Genomic DNA, 21647 nt, shown 5'->3' on the forward strand with positions numbered 1-21647 from the left:
TGTAAGGGGTGGGAGGATCTGAGGCCTAGGGAGGAGTGTGGATGTGTGAGAAACTGAGGGTGGGGGCTGGTGCACATTATGTGCAGACAGCAGTTTTAGGGAAACTGAATAAGCCTGAAGTTCTTCTTAGCATTTAACTCTACCACAGCAAAAAAAAGTACAATGACATATTATGTATGAAAACGGCATAAAATCACTCTGCATAGCAATGTAGACAGTAAGAGAAATAGGGCCAGGGCAATGGCTCAGTGGATGCTCGCCATCAAACCGTGACCTGAGTTTGAAGGTCAGTACCCACATAGTAGGAGAGAACTAATTTCTGCATGTTGTCCTCTGACCTATACACACACACACACACACACAAACACACACACTGAAACATGTGCACACCACACACACATATACACCACACCATGCACACACATATATGCACATATACAACAAATAAATACGGTAAAAAAAAACTTTAAATATTTAGATAAATAGAAAAATGTTTAAAGATAAAGAAATAAATCTACTGTAGCTTTCAGTTTCGTTGAGTTGAAAACAAATGTAATTACCAAAAGAAAGGTAAAAAAACACAATTAGAAATTCTAAGAAAAGCATAACTTGAGTTGAGACATTCAGGGTCAAATATGAAGTAGGCTGTATTTTGTTTGTTGGTTGTTTTTTTTTGTTTTTTTTTTTTGTAACAACAACAACAAAAGTAACGAGTGCTTATCTAATTCCTAAGTCTTTTCTAAGGACAGGGGTGTAGCTCCAAGGTGGGGATGGTGCCTAACACACAGATGGCTGCATCTTAGACTTTCTAAGGCACTTGCTAACTGGTACTCTTAGGATCTGAAGGAGAGAAGTCTAAAGGAAAAAGGAAGACACTGAAACCCCTGCCCTGATAGCCAGGAAACCTCAGAAGCTATGGGTTACAGCGAAGGCACTTGTGGCCAACTCAGCGGCTATTTGTCTAGTCTTTCTTTTCTTCAAAATGGTTATTATTTTATGTGTATGTGTGTCTTACCTACATGCATGTCTGTGCAACGTGTGCATGCCTGGTGCCTGTGGAGGCTGGAAGAGGGGGTGTCAGCTCCCCTGTAACTGGCATCGCTAAGGGCTAGGAGCATCCAGTAGCAGGAAGCTTGTTGACCTTGCGCAAAGTCCTGACTGCTACAATGTATTGATAGTTGCTGGACATGAGAGAGAAAAGAAGATGGGGTGGGGAGGGCTCCTCAAAGGAACCTACAGGTGTGAAGCAGAATTTACTAGCTGAGTTACACTCACATACTGAAAGAGAATAAAACCCTGGGGTTTCCAAGTCACTTCATTTTTCCCAATTGTTGCTGGAGACAAGAGAGCTGAGTTAGCTCTGCTACAGAACTCACTGCAGCTCAGATTTACAGAGAAGAGATTCACCTCTGAGGTTCCAGAAGGAAACACCACCTGACCTGTAAAAATGTCAGCCTTCCTGGTTGTCTCCGGATCACTACAATATAATTGCTCCCAATCCAGTTGTCCAGAACCCACCCTGAGTTAACAAAGCTGCCCACTGCTCAGAAGCCAGTCTTGACAAGACCCCCACATCCATCTGTTCACACGTCCACCTCCCAGGGACACGCCCACGGTGGGTGTGATAGGATCCTGAACTGTTCAACCACAGTGACTACTCCTATTTCCCCTTAGGAAAGTCAGAGTGTACATGCCTGGCTGGCTTGTCCCTGTTTTAGAGGACGATTATTGATATTTATAAAAATCACTATAACTTCACAAGTGGAGTGAGTACAGGATAGTCACAGAATGGAATACGCTATCAACTAAAAAAGCACAAAGTGGTCCTACTGTACTAACACAGAAAGATACCCAGAGTAGGGAGTCAAAACAGAATGTAGAGCTTCTGCCTAAGAAAACAGGGCTGGAGCTGGGGAGATGGCTCAATGCTTAAAGCCCTTGCAAGAGGTCCAGAGTTTGGGTTCCCCCACACCACATAATTCCAGATGGGCGTGGCAGCCCACCTGGTTCTGGCCTTGGAAGGTGAACAAAAGGGATCTCTGAAGCAAGCAGAGTGAGTGGGAGAGTCCTTGCCTAGCACACAGAGGCCCAGAGTCTAGTCCCTAGGGGCCAGGGGAGAGGACAAGGACACAGACTACTAAAAGTGGAGTTAGATTGTGGCACTTGGGAGGCAGAGGCAAGAAGATTACAGGTTCAAGACCAGCCTGGCCCACATAACAAAAAAGAAAAAGAACGTTGATGTAACGTTTTTTATTACAATGTAAACAGTTGTAGTAAGCTTCTGCAATGACAAATGGGGCTTTGTAGAGACATTTATTTTCTTCTTTATACTGTGACTTATTTTCCAAATTTTCTACCACAATCTTGGAGTCAGGAAAAAAACTATTTTAAAAAGACTTAGTATGGGGACTGAAGAGATGGCTCAATGGGAAGAGCCATCTCTTCAGAGGACCCAGAATGGATTCTTAGCACCCACATGGTGACTCACAGTTGCCTGTAAGTCCAGTTACAGGGGAGCTAACACCCCCTCTTCCATCCTCCACAGGCACCAGGCATGCACACATTGCACAGACATGCATGTAGGCAAGACACACATACACATAAAATAATAGCTATTTTGAAGAAAAGAAAGACTAGACAAATAGCCGCTGAGTTGGCCACAAGTGCCTTCGCCGTAACCCATAGCTTCTGAGGTTTCCTGGCTATCAGGGCAGGGGTTTCAGTGTCTTCCTTTTTCCTTTAGACTTCTCTCCTTCAGCTTACTAGGTGGCACTTAGCAAGGACCTCCTTATGTAAGGACTTATTTTAGAAAGACATCAGGATACTTGCTGAGAGACGTGTGCTGCCCCGTGGGCTGAACATTAGGAGGTAACCCGAGCCAGCTGGCCAGTTCCAGAGCCCTCACAGAGTGCTGCCTCAGAGTCACTTTGCTGAGCTAACGTGTCATTAGGATGAATGAGAGAGCCAGCCCTCACTTGGTGGAACTCCAGAGACGGAGAGCGAGGAGTTCATCAGCATTCACCTGTGGAATAGGGCGCTCCCATCCCATCCTGGACACAGATGTACGGCAGTAAACACTGCAGAGAACAACTGAGCACAGTCCACATCCCAGTGTGCCAGACAGACAGCTGAGAAGTGAATTATATATGTTACAAAATTACTTCCTAATTATTTTGTAGATGTCTTTTTATTGTTGTTGTTTTTTGTTGTTGTTGTTTTTTTAAAAAAAAATAGAGCCAGGGGTGGTAGATCACACCTTTAATCCCAGCACTATGAAGGCAGAAGCCAGCCTGGTCTACAGGGGAGCTAGGGCAGTTAACACAGAGAAACCTGCCTTGAAAAACCAAAAAAAAGGGGGGGAGGGTCTGTCCTCTGATCTACACATGTGCACCATGTCACACATGTGCTTTTACTTATATACACACACCCCAAATCAAAGTTACAATATTATGTCTTTTTATGCCCAGTAGGAATGATAGCTTAAAAACTTCAACAAACAAAAGAAATGAACAGGAAATTAGCACTGATAAAGGACAAATTGAAACCCTCACATATTGCTAGGAGACAAAACAAAGAGATACTTGCTGTGAAAAAGTTTGACATGGAATAATATGTGACCCAGCAATTCCAGTCCTGTGTAGACAAGAAATGAAAACATGTCTACACAAACTTGTCCACAATGTTTACAGAAACTTAACAGCAAATGGTAGGCCAGCCTAGACATCTACCAAGAGATAGAGAAACAGATAACGAAGCTATAGACACACAATAGGGTATTGTTCAGTCATGAAACAAAGTACTGACTCAAGCCATAACTTGGATGAATCTTTTTTTGTTTTGTTTTGCTTTGTTTTTTGAGACAGGGTTTCTCTGTGTAGATCTGGCTGTCCTGGCACCAGCTCTGTAGACCAGGCTGAACTAGAACTCACAGAGATAGATCTTTGCCTCTGCCTCTCTGCCTCTGCCTCTGCCTCTGCCTCTGCCTCTGCCTCTGCCTCTGCCTCTGCCTCTGCCTCTGCCTCAAGTGCTGGGATTAAAGGCGTACACCACCACCTCCTGGTTTAACTTGAACGAATCTTAAAAACATATGATAAGAAAAGAAGACAGATATAAAACAAAAGGTCCCATGTGGTTCATCCCTCCCCCCCCCCCCCGTCCCCATTAGAACTCTTTTATCCTAACACTGAGTGCATAAAAATGGTGATCAGGGACTGGAGAGATGGCTCAGAGGTTAAGAGCACTGACTGCTCTTCCAGAGGTCCTGAGTTCAAGTACCAGCAACCACATGGTGGCTCACAACCATCTATGAGATCTGGTCCCTCTTCTGCAGGTGTACATGCAGGAAGAACATTGTATACACAATAAATAAAATCTTTTTAAAAAGATTTTTAAAAAATGGTAGTCAGGGATGCCTGCAATCCCAACATTCCAGAGGCTATGGCAGGGGGATTGCAAAATTGAGACCAACCTAGGCTACATACAGTCTTCTTCTGAATTTGAAAATTTCTATTACTGTATTACTCTATATCACCACTAGAAGCAAAGGATCATATGTATGTGTTTGTTCACATGTGTCACTTTCATGTACATATTAAATGTACCTACATACATGACAAAATCTTAATGATTTCTTTTCAGCTATGTTTATAGTTGAGAGAACATATAAACTAACAGTGTTGAATTAAATCAAATGCCTTGTGTTCAGATAAAAAATAATTTTTCAATAAACAAGTTAGCCTAAACTGGTTGCTAAACTAAAAATGAAAATGTCTTCCGTGTCATTAGCGTACTTCAGCGTCCCAGCTGGAAGGTCATGTTTATCTCTGCTAGATGTTTTACAGTGTCAGGGCTCGACCCAAAGTCATAAAACTATAATTCCAGCCTAGAACAAGATGATCTCTGCTGTAACTCTTTGATAAACAAAACTAATACTGTTGACAGGAGGAAAGCACACACCAAAGCTGGCAGCACAAAATACATGGTAGACACGCAACTTTCTTGTGCTGGTTATTTTAGATCACAGAAGTCTACCTGTGACCTAAGAGTAAATAGGCAAATGAATGCGTAATACTCTGTTTCCTGCATCCAGGAAGTAGCAAGTTAACTTCTTCGGCAAGGAAATAGTATCTCTCAGTTCAGTTTTCATAACTGTAAAACTTTAAGACAATTCTGAGGACAATTCTGAGCCCTCTCTGTCTCAGCAGCAGTGCTCCCTCCCCTCCCCGGGAACCAAGGACCTAACAACTATACGTGCACATACTGAAATGTTGGGAACTTTCCATCTCCCTGAGTCCTTGTGAATGTTCTCCAAATAGAACTCAGTTATTGAATAAGGGCAAGATAACCCTCGGTGTTGACTCAGTTCCTGGTGTTTTGACTCAATCCCTGGGAAAGCGGCAAAGTGACCCTCAGATGTTCCCTCTTACCTCACCTGATCTGGCAAATGCTCTCCAGCCAATTATTGGTAATTGTCCTTTTGCATAAGCCAATCATAATAGTCAAGCCCCCTGACACCTCCCTTGTTTCTGTGGCTTTTTCCTTTAAAAGTAGCCTGTACCAGCTATTCGAGGTCTTTCCGGCCTCTCAAATGCTGAAAGACCCTGTTGTGAAAGAATTAATAAAATCCTCATGCTTTTACATCAACTGTGATGTGAGAGATGGTCTCTTGGGGCGACTCCTCCTCAGTGATTGGACTCTAGGTTCAACAATAATGAATCTAGACATAACAGCTTAAATCAATTACATAAGCATATAAGCTTCTCACACACCTGAAGAGGTCCTAAAATTACATTGAAGCAGGTAACAGGTATAAAACATCTGAGTAACTTCTAAGTTTAAAACTGGAAGAAAAAAAAAAGATTGGTGGTGATGCTACACACCTTTAATTCCAACACTTGGGAGGCAAAAGCAGGTGGATCTCTGTGAGTTCAAGGCCAGCCTCCTCTACTGAGTGAGTTCCAGGACAGCCAGGACAGCCAGGCTACACAAAGAAACCATGTTTCCAAAGCAACAATAAGACAAACAAAACAAAACAAAAAAACCCTGAAAAAAAATCATAGAGATTCAAGTATTTTTGGCTTCTTAAATTTTATAGAAAAGATCATATGTTTGGATTCATGTTTTTCTGGGAATTGGTAACACGGAAAATTCTAGTCCTGGTTGGTATCTTCCTGGATTTTCACTAAAAAGGTACTAAGACTCCACCAAGCTAATTACCATAGATAATTTTATATGCAAAGAATAAAACTGAGATGTATTTTTATTAGAATATAAGGTACGAAAAATATTCTCTCAGTAAGGAAAAGAGTAATCTTGTCTAAATTTTGAGATGACAAGGGTACTGGTGAGTGAGCCTAAAGCTTCGGGGATGCTGGCTGGCTAAGTGCCCAGGTCACTGGGTTATATTCACAGCCTTGACACTGTTTTCTTCTTTCTACTTAAGATACCCTTGAGGTGAACATGGTGGCACATGTCTATGTCTCCAGCACTTGAGGCAGAGGCAGGTGAATCTCTGTGAGTTTGAAGCCAACCCAGTCCGCATAGTAGGTTCCAAGTTAGCCAGGGCTATATCATGAGACCCTGTCTCAAAAATAAAAAAAGAAAATAAAAGAAAAAGAAAGAGATATAAAGATACTCTTATAGCCAGGAGAAAGAGGAGAGAGAGATGGGGAGAAAGAGAGAGAAGAAGGAAAAGGAGAAGGAGAAAGAGAAAGAGGGGGATGGGAAGAGATAGAGAAGGATAGAGAAGAGAGGGGTGGGGAGGAAAGAGGAGACAATTGTTGATTTTTCATTCTCTAGAAAAAGAAAAAAGAAAAATGCTTACTTATGGGGATACCACAAAGCCTAGGCCACACAGGGCCTGGTAAGCCAGGCACAGGCTTCATTCCTGCTTTTTTTTCTTTAGATAGAATCTCACTAGAGAGCTCTGAATGTTCTGGAATATGCTATGTAGCTTATACCTCCCAAGTTCTGGGGCTGAGGTGTAGGCTGGTTTTATGCAGTAGTGGGCACTGAACCCAGTAGGGCCTCACTACCCAACTGCATATGTTCTCTCCAATGAAGGGGCTGGAGAGATGGCTCGGCAGTTAAAAGCGCCGGTTCCTCCTCCAGAGGACCCAGGTTCTATTCCCAGAATCCACAAGATGGTTCACTCACTGTCTGTAGCTCAAGGGCGCAGGAATCCATGCCTAGGCCACAGAGGCAAGAGATTGTAGTGCCCAAGGCAAGGAGGCACAGCAACAATCTGTGATAGACACTCAACTCCTTTACACGCCATGCCTACACTCTGGGAACCAAAACTATGAGAATCTGTAAATAGCAAAGACAAGTGTGAATGGTTAGCTTTGATTGCTGATTGGGACCAACCCCAGAAGATGACGACGATGAAGTCCCGGCAAGTGGCAGATACTAAAATGGTCCTCATGTAGTCCATACGGCAGATGTGATGGTTTAAAATGGTAGAAGGGATGTAGGGAAGAAGTCACTGAGCCACTTTGAGACAAACACAGGACACATGTAGACGTGTGGAGAGATAAAGAAAGGATATGTAGCCACTGTGGAGACCAAACACTGAACAGTGGGAGAAGAGCAACACCCCTGTTTTAGAGGATGCTGGGAGTCAGTCCTGGTAGATCAGAGAGGGGTCATGGAAGAGACTATGATCTCTCTTTCAATGCCTGTCCATACTGCATCTAATCTGGGTTTCTATCATGTCTTAGTTAGGGTTTCTATAGCTGTGAAGAGACACCATAGCCATAGCAACCCTTATAAAGGAAAACATTTAATTGAGGTGGCAGCTTACAGTTCAGAGATTCAGCCCATTATCATCATGGTGGGGATCATAGCTGCATGTAGGCAGACATGGTGCTGGCTGTATCTTGATCAGAAGACAACAGGAAGTAGACTGTCTCACTGGGCAGTATCTTGAGCATATATGAGACCTCACCCTTACAGTGACACACTTTCTCCAACAAGGTTATACCTACACCAGCAAAGCCACACCTCCTAATAGTGCCACTCGCTGTGAATTTATGGGGACCAATTACATTCAAACTACCACATAACCACCAATTTATAACTTGACAAATGGCCAATTAAGAATCTATATTCTAGAACTCATAGGAACTCCCCAACAGCCAGACTTCAGAAAGGCTTCGCCTCCATGAAAGACAACAGGACATGATCGATTTTTTGATTCGATTTCTTCTATCTCACTCTCCTGTTGACCTCTTTAGCTATTTGGGTTTTTTTGTTCCAGCTTGTTTGTTGTTGAGACAGGGTCTCTCTATGTAGTCCTGGCTGTCCTGGAGCTCTCTATGTACTCCAGGCTGGTGTCAAACACACAGACATCCACCTGCCTCTAACTCCCGAGTGCTGGGATTAAAGGTAGACATCACCATACACGGCCTTGTCAAAGCTTCTTTGAAGGTTGACAGCCAGTTAGGGCCAGTTGAGCAGATGCATGGGATTGGCAACAACTCTAGTTTATTCTAGAAAGAAAGTGCTCAAATGTATCTTCTAGACAGGCTTGACCAACCTTCACAGGATCATGGTTGTGTACACTGTAGTCAGATGTTGCCTAAACAAACAGAGCGGATTTGGCACAAGTCTCTGAGAAGAGTGACCTGTTTCAGAACTTTTTTTAGCCATTCTGGTTAAAAGGTCATGGGCAGATTTTAAGGGAATGACCTCAAACCTGCCAGCTTTGTAAATATCTATGCTAACAACACCTTGAACCTCAGACTATGAATTTTTACTGAACTCTGTGACCCTTCAGGAAGAGGAAAGAATCAGAAGCCTGGCTGGAGCTACCTCAAGGCAACTTTTTGATTGGTCCTATTTCACTAGGTTCTGAAGTGTCCTGAGACTTCTTGCCCTATTCCTCTTAGGAAGCAGGTTCAAAGCCAGGCCCAGTGGTGCACGCCTTTAGTCCCAGCACTGGGGAAGCAGAAGCAGGTGGATCTCTGTGAGTTCAAGGCCAGCCTGGTCTACAGAGTGAGTTCCAGGACAGCTAGGACTACACAGGGAAGCCCTGTCTCAGAAAACAAAAGAATGGTTGTAGGGGCCAAATTATACAGGCCCATATTTTTACATGGTCAGGCGGTCAGAGAATTTTGAGTTACCTACAAGGCATAATCTGTATCTGCCACACAGAAGGAGGTTGCCTGGCTTTAGATAGTAAAAAACAACCTGACGCCATTCCAAACAAGTGGTCAGGATATGCTAATGTCGATTTGCTCCTTCTATTGTAAATTAGGAGGTCGCCTGGAAAAGAGGTGTTTTTTAATCTATGTGACAAAACAGGCATGGACAAAACGTGACCTAAGTTATTTTTTTGTTACCTAAAAAACAATGTTAAAAAAAACTTTGAGTTACCTCCCCCCCTTAGTTTACCTTAATATAAAAGCTGTTTAAAAAATAAGTGCGGGTGATTTTTTTTTCAGGTTGTAAATTACCTCTAAAATTCCCTCCCCATACTGTTGCGTAAAATGTGCCTCCTTTATTCCTACACCTCCACTCTGGCACGAGAAACGTTTTTTGTCAGGGCTGGTCCCCAACAGATGATAACAATGAGGAGGAGGAGGGGGAGGGAAGGAGAAAAAGGAAAGAAAGGAAGCAAGCATGTGCAGAACAGAATGTCCTGGAAGGAAGGGACTTCTTAGACTGGAGGGTATCCTGCAACTCACACCAAGCTATGATTGCCTGTGTTTGGGGGTTGAGTGGGTGGGGCAAGGATGTAGGGGGTCAGCATCTTGGACTTATTCTCTTTTTACACTATAACAAACTATCTAAACCTAAAAGTATCTCTTTGTGGTTTCACTGACTAAATCAGACAGGGCTTGGCTGACTTACAGAGAAGAACTTAGCATGTCCATCCTTGTCGCTTAGGGAGGACTGTTGGAGCAGTGGATCCCAGAGGTGCAGGGCAGCTAGCCTGCATATTCAGAGTGGAAAGCCTAGGGTCCCCGGAGGTAGTGCTAAATTATAAGTATGGTGCCTAGAAGGTACTAATTTGATTTCCTGTGAAGAAACGAGGGGTGCCTGCTGAAGAACACTGTTTCTCTCAAGGGTGACAACTACATGAGCCAATGAGTCTTAAAAGAAAAAAAAGGGCGTGTTAAATGACTAAACAACATGGTATGTGATTTCTGGGCTGGAGAGCGTGGAGTGGGTGAGCATGCGTGAGGCTCTGGGCGTGATCACTGCACGAAGGAAGGAGGGAGGGGAAAAGAAAGGAAGGGAAGGAGATAGAAAAAGATCACTCAACTCCAAAAAATAATAAGAATAAAAAAAGTACAGCTGCATTTTAACATCTCCTAGCTAGGGCCCTGTTTGGTTTAGTGATGGGTCCCTTAAGAAGCTCGGCAAAGCAGGCATACTGCTCACACCAGCCAGCAGCCCTAACAACCAAAGTATACTCACCAAGCCAACGCCTATTTTGTCATGTCAACTAGCCAGGCCTTGAGAGCTGATAGTTACCGGCTCGATAAACAAGAGTAAACAGGCACAGGTTGCTCTTTTGCCTAATTTGATTGGCAAATGTCAGAAAGACGGCTCACTATGGGTCACAGGCTTGGGAGTGCAGATGGGACAGCCTGTCTCATTGCTGTCAGAGTGCCACCAGGACTTAACCCCAGCCCCTCACAGCCGCAGAATCCATATCTCCAAGTAACTGGAGGTGTTAACCAATTAACAACATTCCAGTCTCCCCTTGTTCCTGACCTGGGCTTGGATAAGCCTCCCGCCACATCAAACCAAGCCGGTGGTGCTACCGGGACACAGGATAAGAGGCAAGGTGTGCAGTTTACTTATGAAAATGTTCATGTTGGAAACTAAACCAAGGAACATGCAGACCAAGCGCCACTATAATCCCAGCACAGAGGCTGAAGCAGGGATCGCCTGAGCTTGGGAGTTAAGGATCAGCCTGGGTGCTGTGACCCAGCTGCCCTCACTCCCCCTGACTGACAGCGGAACTTCCTGTGGTCTGTAATTGACAAGGATGTTTGAGTTCTTTCTGGCTGGTGGGTCTCTACAGAAGAAGTAGAGTTATAAAAGGTTGCTGGGCAAAATAAAGGTTGCTGTTCTTACACCTGAAAAGAAGCCTCCGTGTCTCAATCCCGGCACCAACACCCCCCCCTCCCCGCCAGTCTTGGCTATCCAGGCTGCGCTGGCTGCAGCACTGGGCAACACCATGAGACCTAATCTCCAAAAGAGAGCTGGAGGTGGGTATGGCGGTGCACGTTGGTAATCCCAGTACTTCAGCCCTGAGTAAGGCAGGTTACATAGTGGATCTGAGGCCAGGCGAACTGGGCTACCAATACCCTGCCTGGAAAACAAAACAAGACAGAAAACAACAGCAGCTGTATTCACTACAACTGTTATATAGTTGCACTGCATGGCTACGTATGATTTATTATCCAGTGGATGGTTATCTCACATGTTTCTAATATATTTATTTCTTTATCATCACTAATTTTCAGGGCTGGGGATGGCATCCAGGGCCTAGCACATGCTAGGAGTTCGATACAGAGTTGTGCCACAAGCCCTACAAAAAGACATTTTTGTGCAAGTGTGCCGGGATTGCTTCGCTCTCTGAAGAACGTCCATTCTTGTGCTAGAAGACAGAATTGTCACAGACTCCAGAGACTTGGGCCAGACGCCCTGACAGGAAATTCCCCTGATTTTGCAACCCCGAGAAACAATGAGATACGAAGACGTGAGGGCAGAAGAGGATCTGAGCGTGACTCAAGGCTTTGCAGGTCTCGCACTCAGGGAGCTGCAAGCGCTGCTTAGCCCCGCCCTCAACTCCCACAGCAGCCCAGCCTGGAGCCTGATAGGAAGCTTGGCAGAACAACACGGACAGTATTGTTGGTAAGCCCCAGCATTCTAGAGCAAAAGTGAGGACAAGGAGTGAATGACCCGAGGCAGAGGCTGAACCTGGGGACATCAGACCCCAGTGCTCAGAACTTAGGGGATGGAGGTAGACAGACACAGGCCAGCCCTTCAATTTACAACCCTGTCTTTCAGTCATGGAAATAGTTCACAAAATAAAACACACATGCAGGGGTGACGGGGCCGTGGGGAGTACCTCAAACCAGGGAATGTTGAACAAGAGATACAGACTAGATGACATCTCGTCATGCCCAGAATCAGTATTTTTAAAAGGTAAAAATTTAATAGAGGGGCTGGAGCATCTCTGACTGCTCTTCCAGAGGAACTGGGTTCTATTCCCAGCACCCACAACAATCTGGAACGCCTGTCCCAGGGGATCCACTGCCAGCCTCTGACCTCCTGGACACATGGTGCCCAGACATACATTCATACATTTTATTTTATCTAAATAAAATAAAAATAAATCTGATGTGGGAAGGTCATATGTCAATCTGTTGATTTTATTGGTTAATAAAGAAACTGCCTTGGCCCATTTGATAGGCCAGCCCTTAGGTGGGTGGAGTAGACAGAACAGAATGCTGGGAAGAAGGGAAATGAGCTCAGACGCGATGAAGCTCCAGCCCAAGATGGAAGTACACTAGAATGCTTTCCGGTAAGCCACCACTTCGTGGTGCTACACAGATTATTAGAAATGGGTTAGTCAAGATATGAGAGTTAGCCAAGAAGAGGCTGAAACTAATGGGCCAGGCAGTGTTTATATGAATACAGTTTGTGTGTTGTTATTTGGGGGCATAAGCTAGCCAGGCGGCCGGGAACTGGGTGGCAGGAAGTGGCCTGCAGTTCCTTCTACATAAATCCTCAAAATATTCTAATAGAAACATATTGTATATTTGGGGCTGGAGATATAAATCAGTAGTTAAGAGCACTTATTACATGAGCAGAAGACTGGGGTTCAAGGCCCAGCACCCACATTGTAATTTTTGGTTGTTCAAGACAGGGTTTCTCCGTACCTTTGGAGCCTGTCCTAGAACTAACTCTTGTAGACCAGGCTGACCTTGAACTCACAGAAATCAGAAATCTGCCTGCCTCTGCTGCCTCCCAAGTGCTGGGATTAAAGATATATGCCACATCGCCCGGCTTAAAATAAACATTTTTAAAAGGAAATTTAAATGCAAATTTAACATATGTTCACATTGCATTTTTTTCCAAGATGCTTGGTTTTACTTTTTATTAGAAAGAAAAAATTGTAGGCCTAAGGCTATAGTTCGGTGGTACAAAGACAAAGAGGCTTCCAATTTTTATTTTATTTTACGTATACCATATGTGGTATAGGCATGTGGGGGGGGGCTAGAGGAAGCCATAGGGTTCCCTGTTCTATATTCTCCACTTTATTTCCCTGAAACAGGGTTTCTCACCAAGTCTGATGTTCTCCATTCCAGCTAGGCTGACTGGCTAGTGAGCTCCTTGGATTCACCTCTCTCTGCCCAACCCAATTCTGGAGTAACTTAAATTAAATTAAATGCTTAGCTGCTGCTTCTTCTTCTTCTTCTTCTTCTTCTTCTTCTTCTTCTTCTTCTTCTCTCTCTTTTTATTTATTTATTTATTTTTTTTTTGTTTTTCAAGACAGGGTTTCTCTGTGACTTTGGAGCCTGTCCTGGAACTGGCTCTGTAGACCAGGCTGGTCTCGAACTCACAGAGATCCGCCTGCCTCTGCCTCCCGAGTGCTGGGATTAAAGGCGTGCACCACCATCGCCTGGCCTCTCTCTCTCTCTTTTACATGAGTGTTTGGGCTTAGAACTCAGCTCTTCATGCTTGTTCAGCAAGTACTCTTACCCACTAAGCCATCTTCCCAGCCCCGGGTGATTTTTCTTTCTTTCTTTTTGGCAGAACCCAGGGCCCTGAGCACGCTATCTTCAGCTTCTCAGGAGGCTGCTACATGCCATTGCTTGCCCTGTTTCTCTGAGGTTCCTTGTTTTCTGACATCCAAGATTGTAGCAGGAACTGTGCTCAACCAGCTGCCCCCAATGCCCAGCCAGCTTTGTGTGACAATCTCCTGGTTTGGGTAAGAGAGACCCCAAGTCTGGCTTTAGGGATGAGGCTTCCCGGGGCAAAGCAGCCTGTGGCTGCCCAGGAAAGAGCAATTAAGTTACACTAAGGCTTTCAACCAACTCCTGCCATACAGCAGAACCAAAACACCTGAAGGAAAACAAAATGATGATTTTTATGAATCTTGGTGTAGAAAGAGTTTAGAGGAGCAGGCTAGAAAACGTCTGTATGACTGTAAACAGAGCGTCCTAGGTAGTTGTGGTGAAAGTTCAGGAGATAAAGAGCTACGTCTTCTTAGAGACTAGCTAAGCAGTCATGAGCAGAATTTTTTAAAGAATGCACACGGGTTTGGAGAAGGCCAAATTTAAGGTGATAACCTGGGGTATTTGAAAGAAATTTCGAAGCAATATACAGAAGGAGTCATTTGGGTAAACCACACGCAGTAAGATTGAGGAGCAGTGGCAATGACCTAATGGTAGAATTTATCATTAAGACAGTGTTTGCGGGTGGGATAGGGGGTGGGGGAGGTGGAGGGAGCAGGAGGAGGAGAGGAGGGGAGGGAGTGGGAAATGGATTTGGCATGAAAAATGAGAAAAGATATGTTTTTCCGCCGGGCGGTGGTGGCACACGCCTTTAATCCCAGCACTCGGGAGGCAGAGGCAGGCGGATCTCTGTGAGTTCGAGACCAGCCTGGTCTACAAGAGCTAGTTCCAGGACAGGCTCCAAAGCTACAGAGAAACCCTGTCTCGAAAAACCAAAAAAAAAAAAAAAAAAAAATATGTTTTTCCTTTTTTTTTTTTTTTTTTTTTTTTAAAGAGTTCATACAGCTCAAACAATGGAGAGAAGGAATAAAAAGACTGTTTGCCCGGGCTGCAGAAAGTCCAGGTTTCATTTCCCAGCACTTCTTAAGGGTGTGTGTACTTGGTGGGGGGGGGAGACAATGAAAATGTGGAAACAGAAGCTAAATGTAAAGAGTAAAAGGAGACGTGGCAACGGGCACCTGAAATAGTACTTGCTGAGATTAGCACTCAAGAGCCAAGGCGCCCAGAGAGAGGCCCGAGGCACCCCACAAATTATTCAGGCTGTCCCACTCACTTCAGATCCAGAGGTTCTGGGGTAGAGCGCTGCAGGGTGGCCCTAGAGGCTGCTTTGCATGGCCACCTCCTAGACCTCAGCTCGTCCTTTCCCTGTGCAGCCACCCAGCCACTGTTTGTGGGCTCATGTATAGCTGGTGTCACTGGTGCGCAGAGGGCAAAGCAAAATCCCAGCAGAGTGCAAGGAGCCTGTGTTCAATGCACACAGAACACAGTAGCTATGGGACCACAGTGGTTCAGAGAGATTAAAGACAAAAGGAGGAGGAAGGAGAAGGAGGGAGAGGAGGATGGAAAGGAGGAGGGAGAGGAGGAGAAAGGCACCTTCTGGGACCTGGCCCAGTGGGTTAGAACCCTTGCTGCAAAGCCTGGTGACCTGAGTTCGATCCCCGGAACTCACGTAGTAGGACAGAGTCAGACACGTGTCATGTCATGCTAATGGGGACATGTGTACACACACGAATAAATGAGCAAACAAATAAATGTTTAAAAAAAAAAAACTTGTAACAAAAAAAAAAAACAGAAACCAAGCCTAGGAAGCCAGGTAGGGGTTTGCCAGAGGGGCACAGCCGCTACAGAGTCCTCCTTCAAAGGCCAAGGAGAGCCATACCTAGGACTCCAGAAGGGTAGGGTGCAGCAAGCAAGGCTGCTGAAGATCCAGAGGGCCATCCCAACCCAGCGTGCAGAGCATGCAGGGTTTGGGGCTTTAGGGCATGTCTACACTGACGAGTTTCAGTTTTACAGGACTCCGTGACACCTCTCTCTCTGGCCAGTTTCCCCTTCTCTCACGCTCCCCATTGTCTTGGATATAGGTCACTTTGTAACTTTACTGGGGAAAAGCAGAAAGGGGTTTGTCTTGAGTAGCAGATCGGACCCTAAACTTTTTTATTTTTTTATTTTTTTTGATTTTTCGAGACAGGATTTTTCTGTACTTTTGGAGCCTGGCTTGGTACTAGCTCTTGTAGACCAGGCTGGTCTCGAACTCACAGAGATCCGCCTGCCTCTGCTCACCCCCCCCCCAGTGCTGGGATTAAAGGTGTGCGCCACCTCTGCCCGGTGGGACCCTAAACTTTTAACTTGGTGCTCAAACAAGACTTTTGGGACTACTGGCACAAACGAATGCATTTTGCCTTGTGATAATGAAATTGGGGGTGGTGTGGTGTGGAATGCTATGGTTTGGATATGGTCTTCCTCAAAGATATGTGTGTGTGTGTGTGTGTGTGTGTGTGTGTGTGTGTGTGTGTGTGTGTTGAAGGTGTGATCCCCAAGGTGACAACACTGAAAGGCTCTGGGACCTCTCAGAGGTGCAGCATAAAGGAAGGAGTTTGGGTTATAACTACCCTAGACTCCCAAGGGTGATTTCATTCCTACAAAAACAGGTTGTTATAAAAAAGCAAGGCTGGCTTTGGAAATCAGTATGGTGATTTCTCAGAAAACTTGGAAACAATCTCCCTCAAGACCCAGTAATACCACTTTTGGGTATATATCCAAAGGATGCTCAATCGTGCCACAAGGGCATGTGCTCAGCTATGTTCATAGCAGCTTTGTTTGTTGTAGCCAGAACCTGGAAACAACCTAAATGCCCCTCGACTGAAGAATGGATAAAGAAAATGTGGTACATTTACACAATGGTGTACTACACATCAGAAAAAAATAATGACATCTTGAAATTTGCCAGCAAATGGATGGATCTAGAAAACATCATATTGAGTGAGGTAACCCAGACCCAGAACGACAAATATCACATGTACTCACTCATAAGTGGCTTTTAGACATAAAGCAAAGAGAAAAATCAGTGTACAATCCACAACTCCATAGAACTTAGACAACAAAGAGGACCCTGATGGAGGAAGGTCATTTGTCAATAAACAAACTGCCTTGGCCCATTTGATAGGCCATCCCTTAGGTGGGTGGATAGACAGAACAGAATGCTGGGAGGAAGAGGAAGTGAGCTCAGATGCAGGGCAGCTCCTCTCAGAGCCAGAAGCGATGAAGCAAGCCACCAGGTCAGACATGCTGAATCTTTCCTGGTAAGACTGATGCTACACAGATTATTAGAGATGGGTTGATCGGGATATGAGAATTAGCCAGTAAGGGCTAGAGCTAATGGGCCAAGCAGTGTTTAAAAGAATACAGTTTCCGTGTAATTATTTCTGGTGTAAAGCTAGCCGTGCAGGAGCCGGGCAGGACGAAAAGCAGGCCCGCAGCTCCTACTACAGGACCCTAAGAGAGACTTACATGGATCTACATAGGAAGGAGAAAAGGACAAAGTCTCCTGAGTAAATTGTGAGCATGGAGGTCATGGGAGAGGGTAGAAGGGGAGGGGAGGAAGAGAGAGGAGTGGAGAAAAAGGTTTAGCTCAATAAAAACAATTTAACAAAGAAAATGAAAGGAAGGTGTCAGAGGAAAACGAAAAAGAAAAGCAAGGCTGGTCTCTTCCCATACTCTCGCCTCCTTTCTTACTGTACGACCTCTCTCTTGAACATCACAAGCAAGCGCCTGTCATGCGATGTCACTCATCATGATACATACAGTAACAAGACCTTCATCAGAGGCTGGCTAATCAGAGCCACCTATTTGGACTTTCAGTTTCCAAAGATGTGAACAAAATATACTTTTTTTCTTTATGACTTGTTCATTCTTCAGCATTGTGTTAGAGTTAAACAAAACAGATGAAGATTTGGGAGTACACCCAAAGGACATGCAACTATAGGAGTTTTCCATCTCAGCAGAGACAGTTTGAAGAGGAACCAATTCTAACAGACACAAAGCAAGTTGCAGAAACACAACCTTCCTCAGTACTGCTGTCAGTGGGTTTTACGGACGTACAACACCCCTTTTGTCACACCAGCCACAAGCACATGCAGCAAAGATTGATTATATTTCTCATGGGACAGCTCAGATCCAAACGATCACTGTATAGAGTTTTCCTAAAACTGCGGCCCTCAGTCGGGCGGTGGTGGCACATGCCTTTAATCCCAGCACTCGGGAAGCAGAGACAGTTGGATCTCTGTGAGTTCAAGGCCAGCCTGGTCTACCAAGTGAGTTCCAGGACAGACTCCAAAACTCTAAAGAAATCCTGTCTTGAAAACAAAACAAACAAATAAAAACTGCAGCTCTCTGGACTCTTTTAAAAGACCATTCACAGGGCTAGAGGGAAGGCACAGCAGGTCAGTTCCTTTGCTGCTCTTCCAGGACCTGAGACTCATCCCCAGTAACTGTAAACTAGCTACCTGTAACCCCAATTCCAAGGGATCCTCTTCTGCTGACAGACAGACACACTCAAAAACACATACCCAGAAATAAAAATAAATCTTAAAGTAAATCTTTAATATATATTTAACATATATATGTATATATTGCATTGTCCTGGCTGGTCTTGTGTGTCAACTTGACACAAGCTAGAGTCATCGGAGATCAAGGAGCCTCAGTTGAAGAAATGCCTCCATGAGACCCAGCTGTAAGGCATTTTCTCAGTTAGGAGGAAGGGAGGACCCAGCCCATGATAGGTGGGGCCCTTCCCAAGAAAGCAGGCTGAGCAAGCCAGGGCACGCAAGCCAGCAAGCAGCATCTTCCACGGCCTCAGTATCAGCTCCTCCTTCTGGGATCCTGCCCTGGTTGAGTTCCTGTTCTGACTTCCCTTGGTGATGAACAGCAATGTGGAAGTGTAAGCCAAATAAACCCTTTCCTCCCCAACTTGTGATTTGGCCATGGTGTTTCATTGCAGCAATAGAAACCTTAACCAAAACAGGCATGAGGGTGCACATACATAATTCCAGCTCTCAGGAGGCTGAGGCAGAAGAGTTATAGCCAACCTAGGCTATATAAGGAAACACTGTCTTAACAAAACAAAAACGAACAAAACTCCATTAATTCAAGGTGCTGCTCCCTCAGTCTTCTGTAAAGCCAGCTAGAATTACTTCCTGTGCAAATCCCTCTGAGAAAGCTTCAGTCCCCAGCCCAGAGGCATTCCCCAGGCGTCTCAATTTCTAGAAGCTGAAATCAATCGAGAACTTTTCAGCCCTTTTGTTTCTTGGTTTAGAAGTGTGCAGGGAATGGTTTATTCTCATCACCATCACCCCCTGCCTCCTTCCCTCCCCTCTCCCCTGGATTAGCTATGTAGACTGGCAGGCCTTGAATTTATAGCGATTTAGAGCCATTCTCGCCCAACACAACCCCTTCCTCTCCCAACTTGTGTCTGTCACACCGCTAGCGACTCTCATTGCCTGTTTTAACTCAAAGGGTCTGTCTGCACCTTGCACACCCTTCCAGTTTATGGCAGGAGCCTCAGACTCTGGCGACCTAAGTTCCCACTTCTCTCCCACATCCAGTTTCTCTATCCCGGTGCCCAGCCCCAGGTGGCTCTGACGCTGCCGGGTTACCTGGAGTTCGTGCAAACGCAGGATATAGCCTCGGAGGAATAGCTGAAATAAAAAGCGTAGCGGTCCGGGTCCGGGAAGCTCCTCCAGACTACGCAGCCGCCGCGGGTCCTGACCTCCTCCAGGACCCTCCACAGTCTCTGCCTGGAGAGCTGCCGGGATTGCAGCCTTGGCTCTGGCCCCCTGTGGACAGAGGCCACGGCCCACCACACGCGTGCCCAGGAGCGCCCACCTCAGCCTTGTGCAGCTCAACGCAGCCATGGATCGTGCCTGCGAAGCCAAGAGTTTGGATCCAGAGACTGGGTGGTACCCCAACCAGAAACAGAACCCCAGGCTCTTGGGTGCGGGAGGCTTTAAAGGCAGAGGCGACCCGGGAGCCGGTCGATAGAAGGTCAGTCAGTTCTTTTCATAACCCTTTCCAATCAGGAACTATCGAACGCACAAGTGCCAGAAGTTGGCAGTGTTACCCAGCGAGAAGCCCAAAGCTCTCTGGCGTTAGCAGCTTCCTCCTCCACGGATTCCTAGGAACTTGGTTGGCTATTAACTGAGCTGGAGCACAGAGGCCACCTTCCAAGACCCTCAGGCCCCACCCAGCAAGACCCGCCTTTGCTTGGCCCGCAAAGGACCATCTCTGGTGCCCCTCACTTTTCCAGATGGCCCTGTACCGCACTGCTGTTCCCCGGAGGCTGAGGCTGTGTGTGGAGCTGGGCGAGTTAAAGCGGGCCAGCTGCCAAGGTCATGTGAGCCCAGGGAGGAGGAAAACAGAAAATTGCGGTTATTAGTGGTGTTTTAAAAACACAGTGCCTCTATCGCCACTACCACCACACATACCTTCTTACCCCAACTGTGCTAAGGCAGGATTTTCCAACCGTCAGGTTGAGAACAGATTTAGAGATTTGATTTTATTTTCGTTTTCCTGAGTTTTCATTTCCCCGTTTTTTTCTTTTGTTTTGTTTTTTGTTTTTGTTTTTTAAGACACAATCTTATCGTGTAGGCCAGGCTGGGTTCAATTTCCACTTTCCTACCCCAACCTCCAGAGTGTTGGGATTAAAGATCTTTTATAAACCAAGTGTGGTGGAACACCCGTTTAATCCCAGCACTCAGAGGGCAGAAGCAGGTGGATTTCTGTGAGTTCCAGGCCAACCTGGTCTACATAGTGAGTTCCAAGTCAGCCAGAACTACATAGTGAGACTCTGTCTCAAAAAACCAAAACTAATAGTAATAATAATAATGAAATTTTTTTTTATTTATTTATTTATTTATTTATTTATTTATTTATTTATTTATTTTGGTTTTTCGAGACAGGGTTTCTCTGTGGCTTTGGAGCCTGTCCTGGAACTAGCTCTTGTAGACCAGGCTGGTCTCGGACTCACAGAGATCTGCCTGCCTCTGCCTCCCGAGTGCTGGGATTAAAGGCGTGCACCACCACTGCCCGGCAATAATGAAATTTTTAAAAGGAGGAGGGGCTGGATAGATGGCTGCTCCTCAGACGACTCCGGTGGCTCACAACCTTCCAAAACCTTCTGCTGGTGCCAGGAATCCAAGTCATGCGCCGCAGGAAAAAACACTCAACATATAATAAAAATAAATAAATTCTTAAATTTTTATTTAAAAAAGACTGCCCAGCATGTGGCCTGGTTTCAGCATTATTTTAATAGAGTGAAAAGAATAAAACGGGACAGAAAACTTGCTACAAGAAGAAGTAGGAGTACTTCCTGAATACTGTGTATTTTCTCAGTGTAGCCCCAGCTGTCCCGGAACTCACTCTGTAGACCAGGCTGCCCTCAAACTCAGAGACTCACCTGCCTCTGTCTCTGAGGGGTGAGATTAAAAGCGTGTGCCACCACAACTGGCTAGAAGTGTAGTTTTCAAAAAAAAAAATTAAAAACACAAGGCTATCGTTGTGGCTCAGCAGTTAAGAGCCCTTGTAGCTTTTGTAGAGAACTCGGATTCGATTCCCATCACCCACGTGGAGGTTCACAGCCATCCTTAAATAACTCCAGTTCCAGCGATCAGCTGCCCTCTCCCAACTTCCAAGGGGGCCAGACATGAACATAGTACACACACATATGTGCAGGCGCAAGAAGCCCACATAAAATAAAATTAATAGTTCTCAGTTCATTTTTTAATGAAAAGCATGACATGCAAATGCCAAGTAAACATGGGGACTGGGGTACACTTCAGTGGAAGAGCCCTCGCCTGGTATGATGAAGTCCTCCACTTATCCCTGGCCTCCTCA

At 45.3% G+C, this 21647-nt stretch overlaps 2 protein-coding genes across 2 annotated transcripts in view; both read right to left on the minus strand.

Annotated features, from left to right (window-relative positions):
* Wnt6 (Wnt family member 6) overlaps window positions 1-19520 on the minus strand; it is a 72280-nt gene extending 52760 nt beyond the window's left edge. Inside the window, exon 1 of the mRNA XM_057755860.1 lies at window positions 19412-19520. The gene's annotated coding sequence lies outside the window, so the exon portion shown is untranslated. The remainder of the gene's footprint in view (window positions 1-19411) is intronic.
* LOC130864953 (sterol 26-hydroxylase, mitochondrial) overlaps window positions 1-20121 on the minus strand; it is a 28038-nt gene extending 7917 nt beyond the window's left edge. Inside the window, exon 1 of the mRNA XM_057755828.1 lies at window positions 19412-20121. Coding sequence (XP_057611811.1) covers window positions 19412-19669 — 258 coding nt within the window. The 5' untranslated portion in view covers window positions 19670-20121. The remainder of the gene's footprint in view (window positions 1-19411) is intronic.
* Window positions 20122-21647: the final 1526 nt, after the last annotated feature.

The sequence above is a fragment of the Chionomys nivalis genome, chromosome 2, assembly GCF_950005125.1.
Source record: "Chionomys nivalis chromosome 2, mChiNiv1.1, whole genome shotgun sequence".
NCBI classification, from domain to species: domain Eukaryota; kingdom Metazoa; phylum Chordata; class Mammalia; order Rodentia; family Cricetidae; genus Chionomys; species Chionomys nivalis.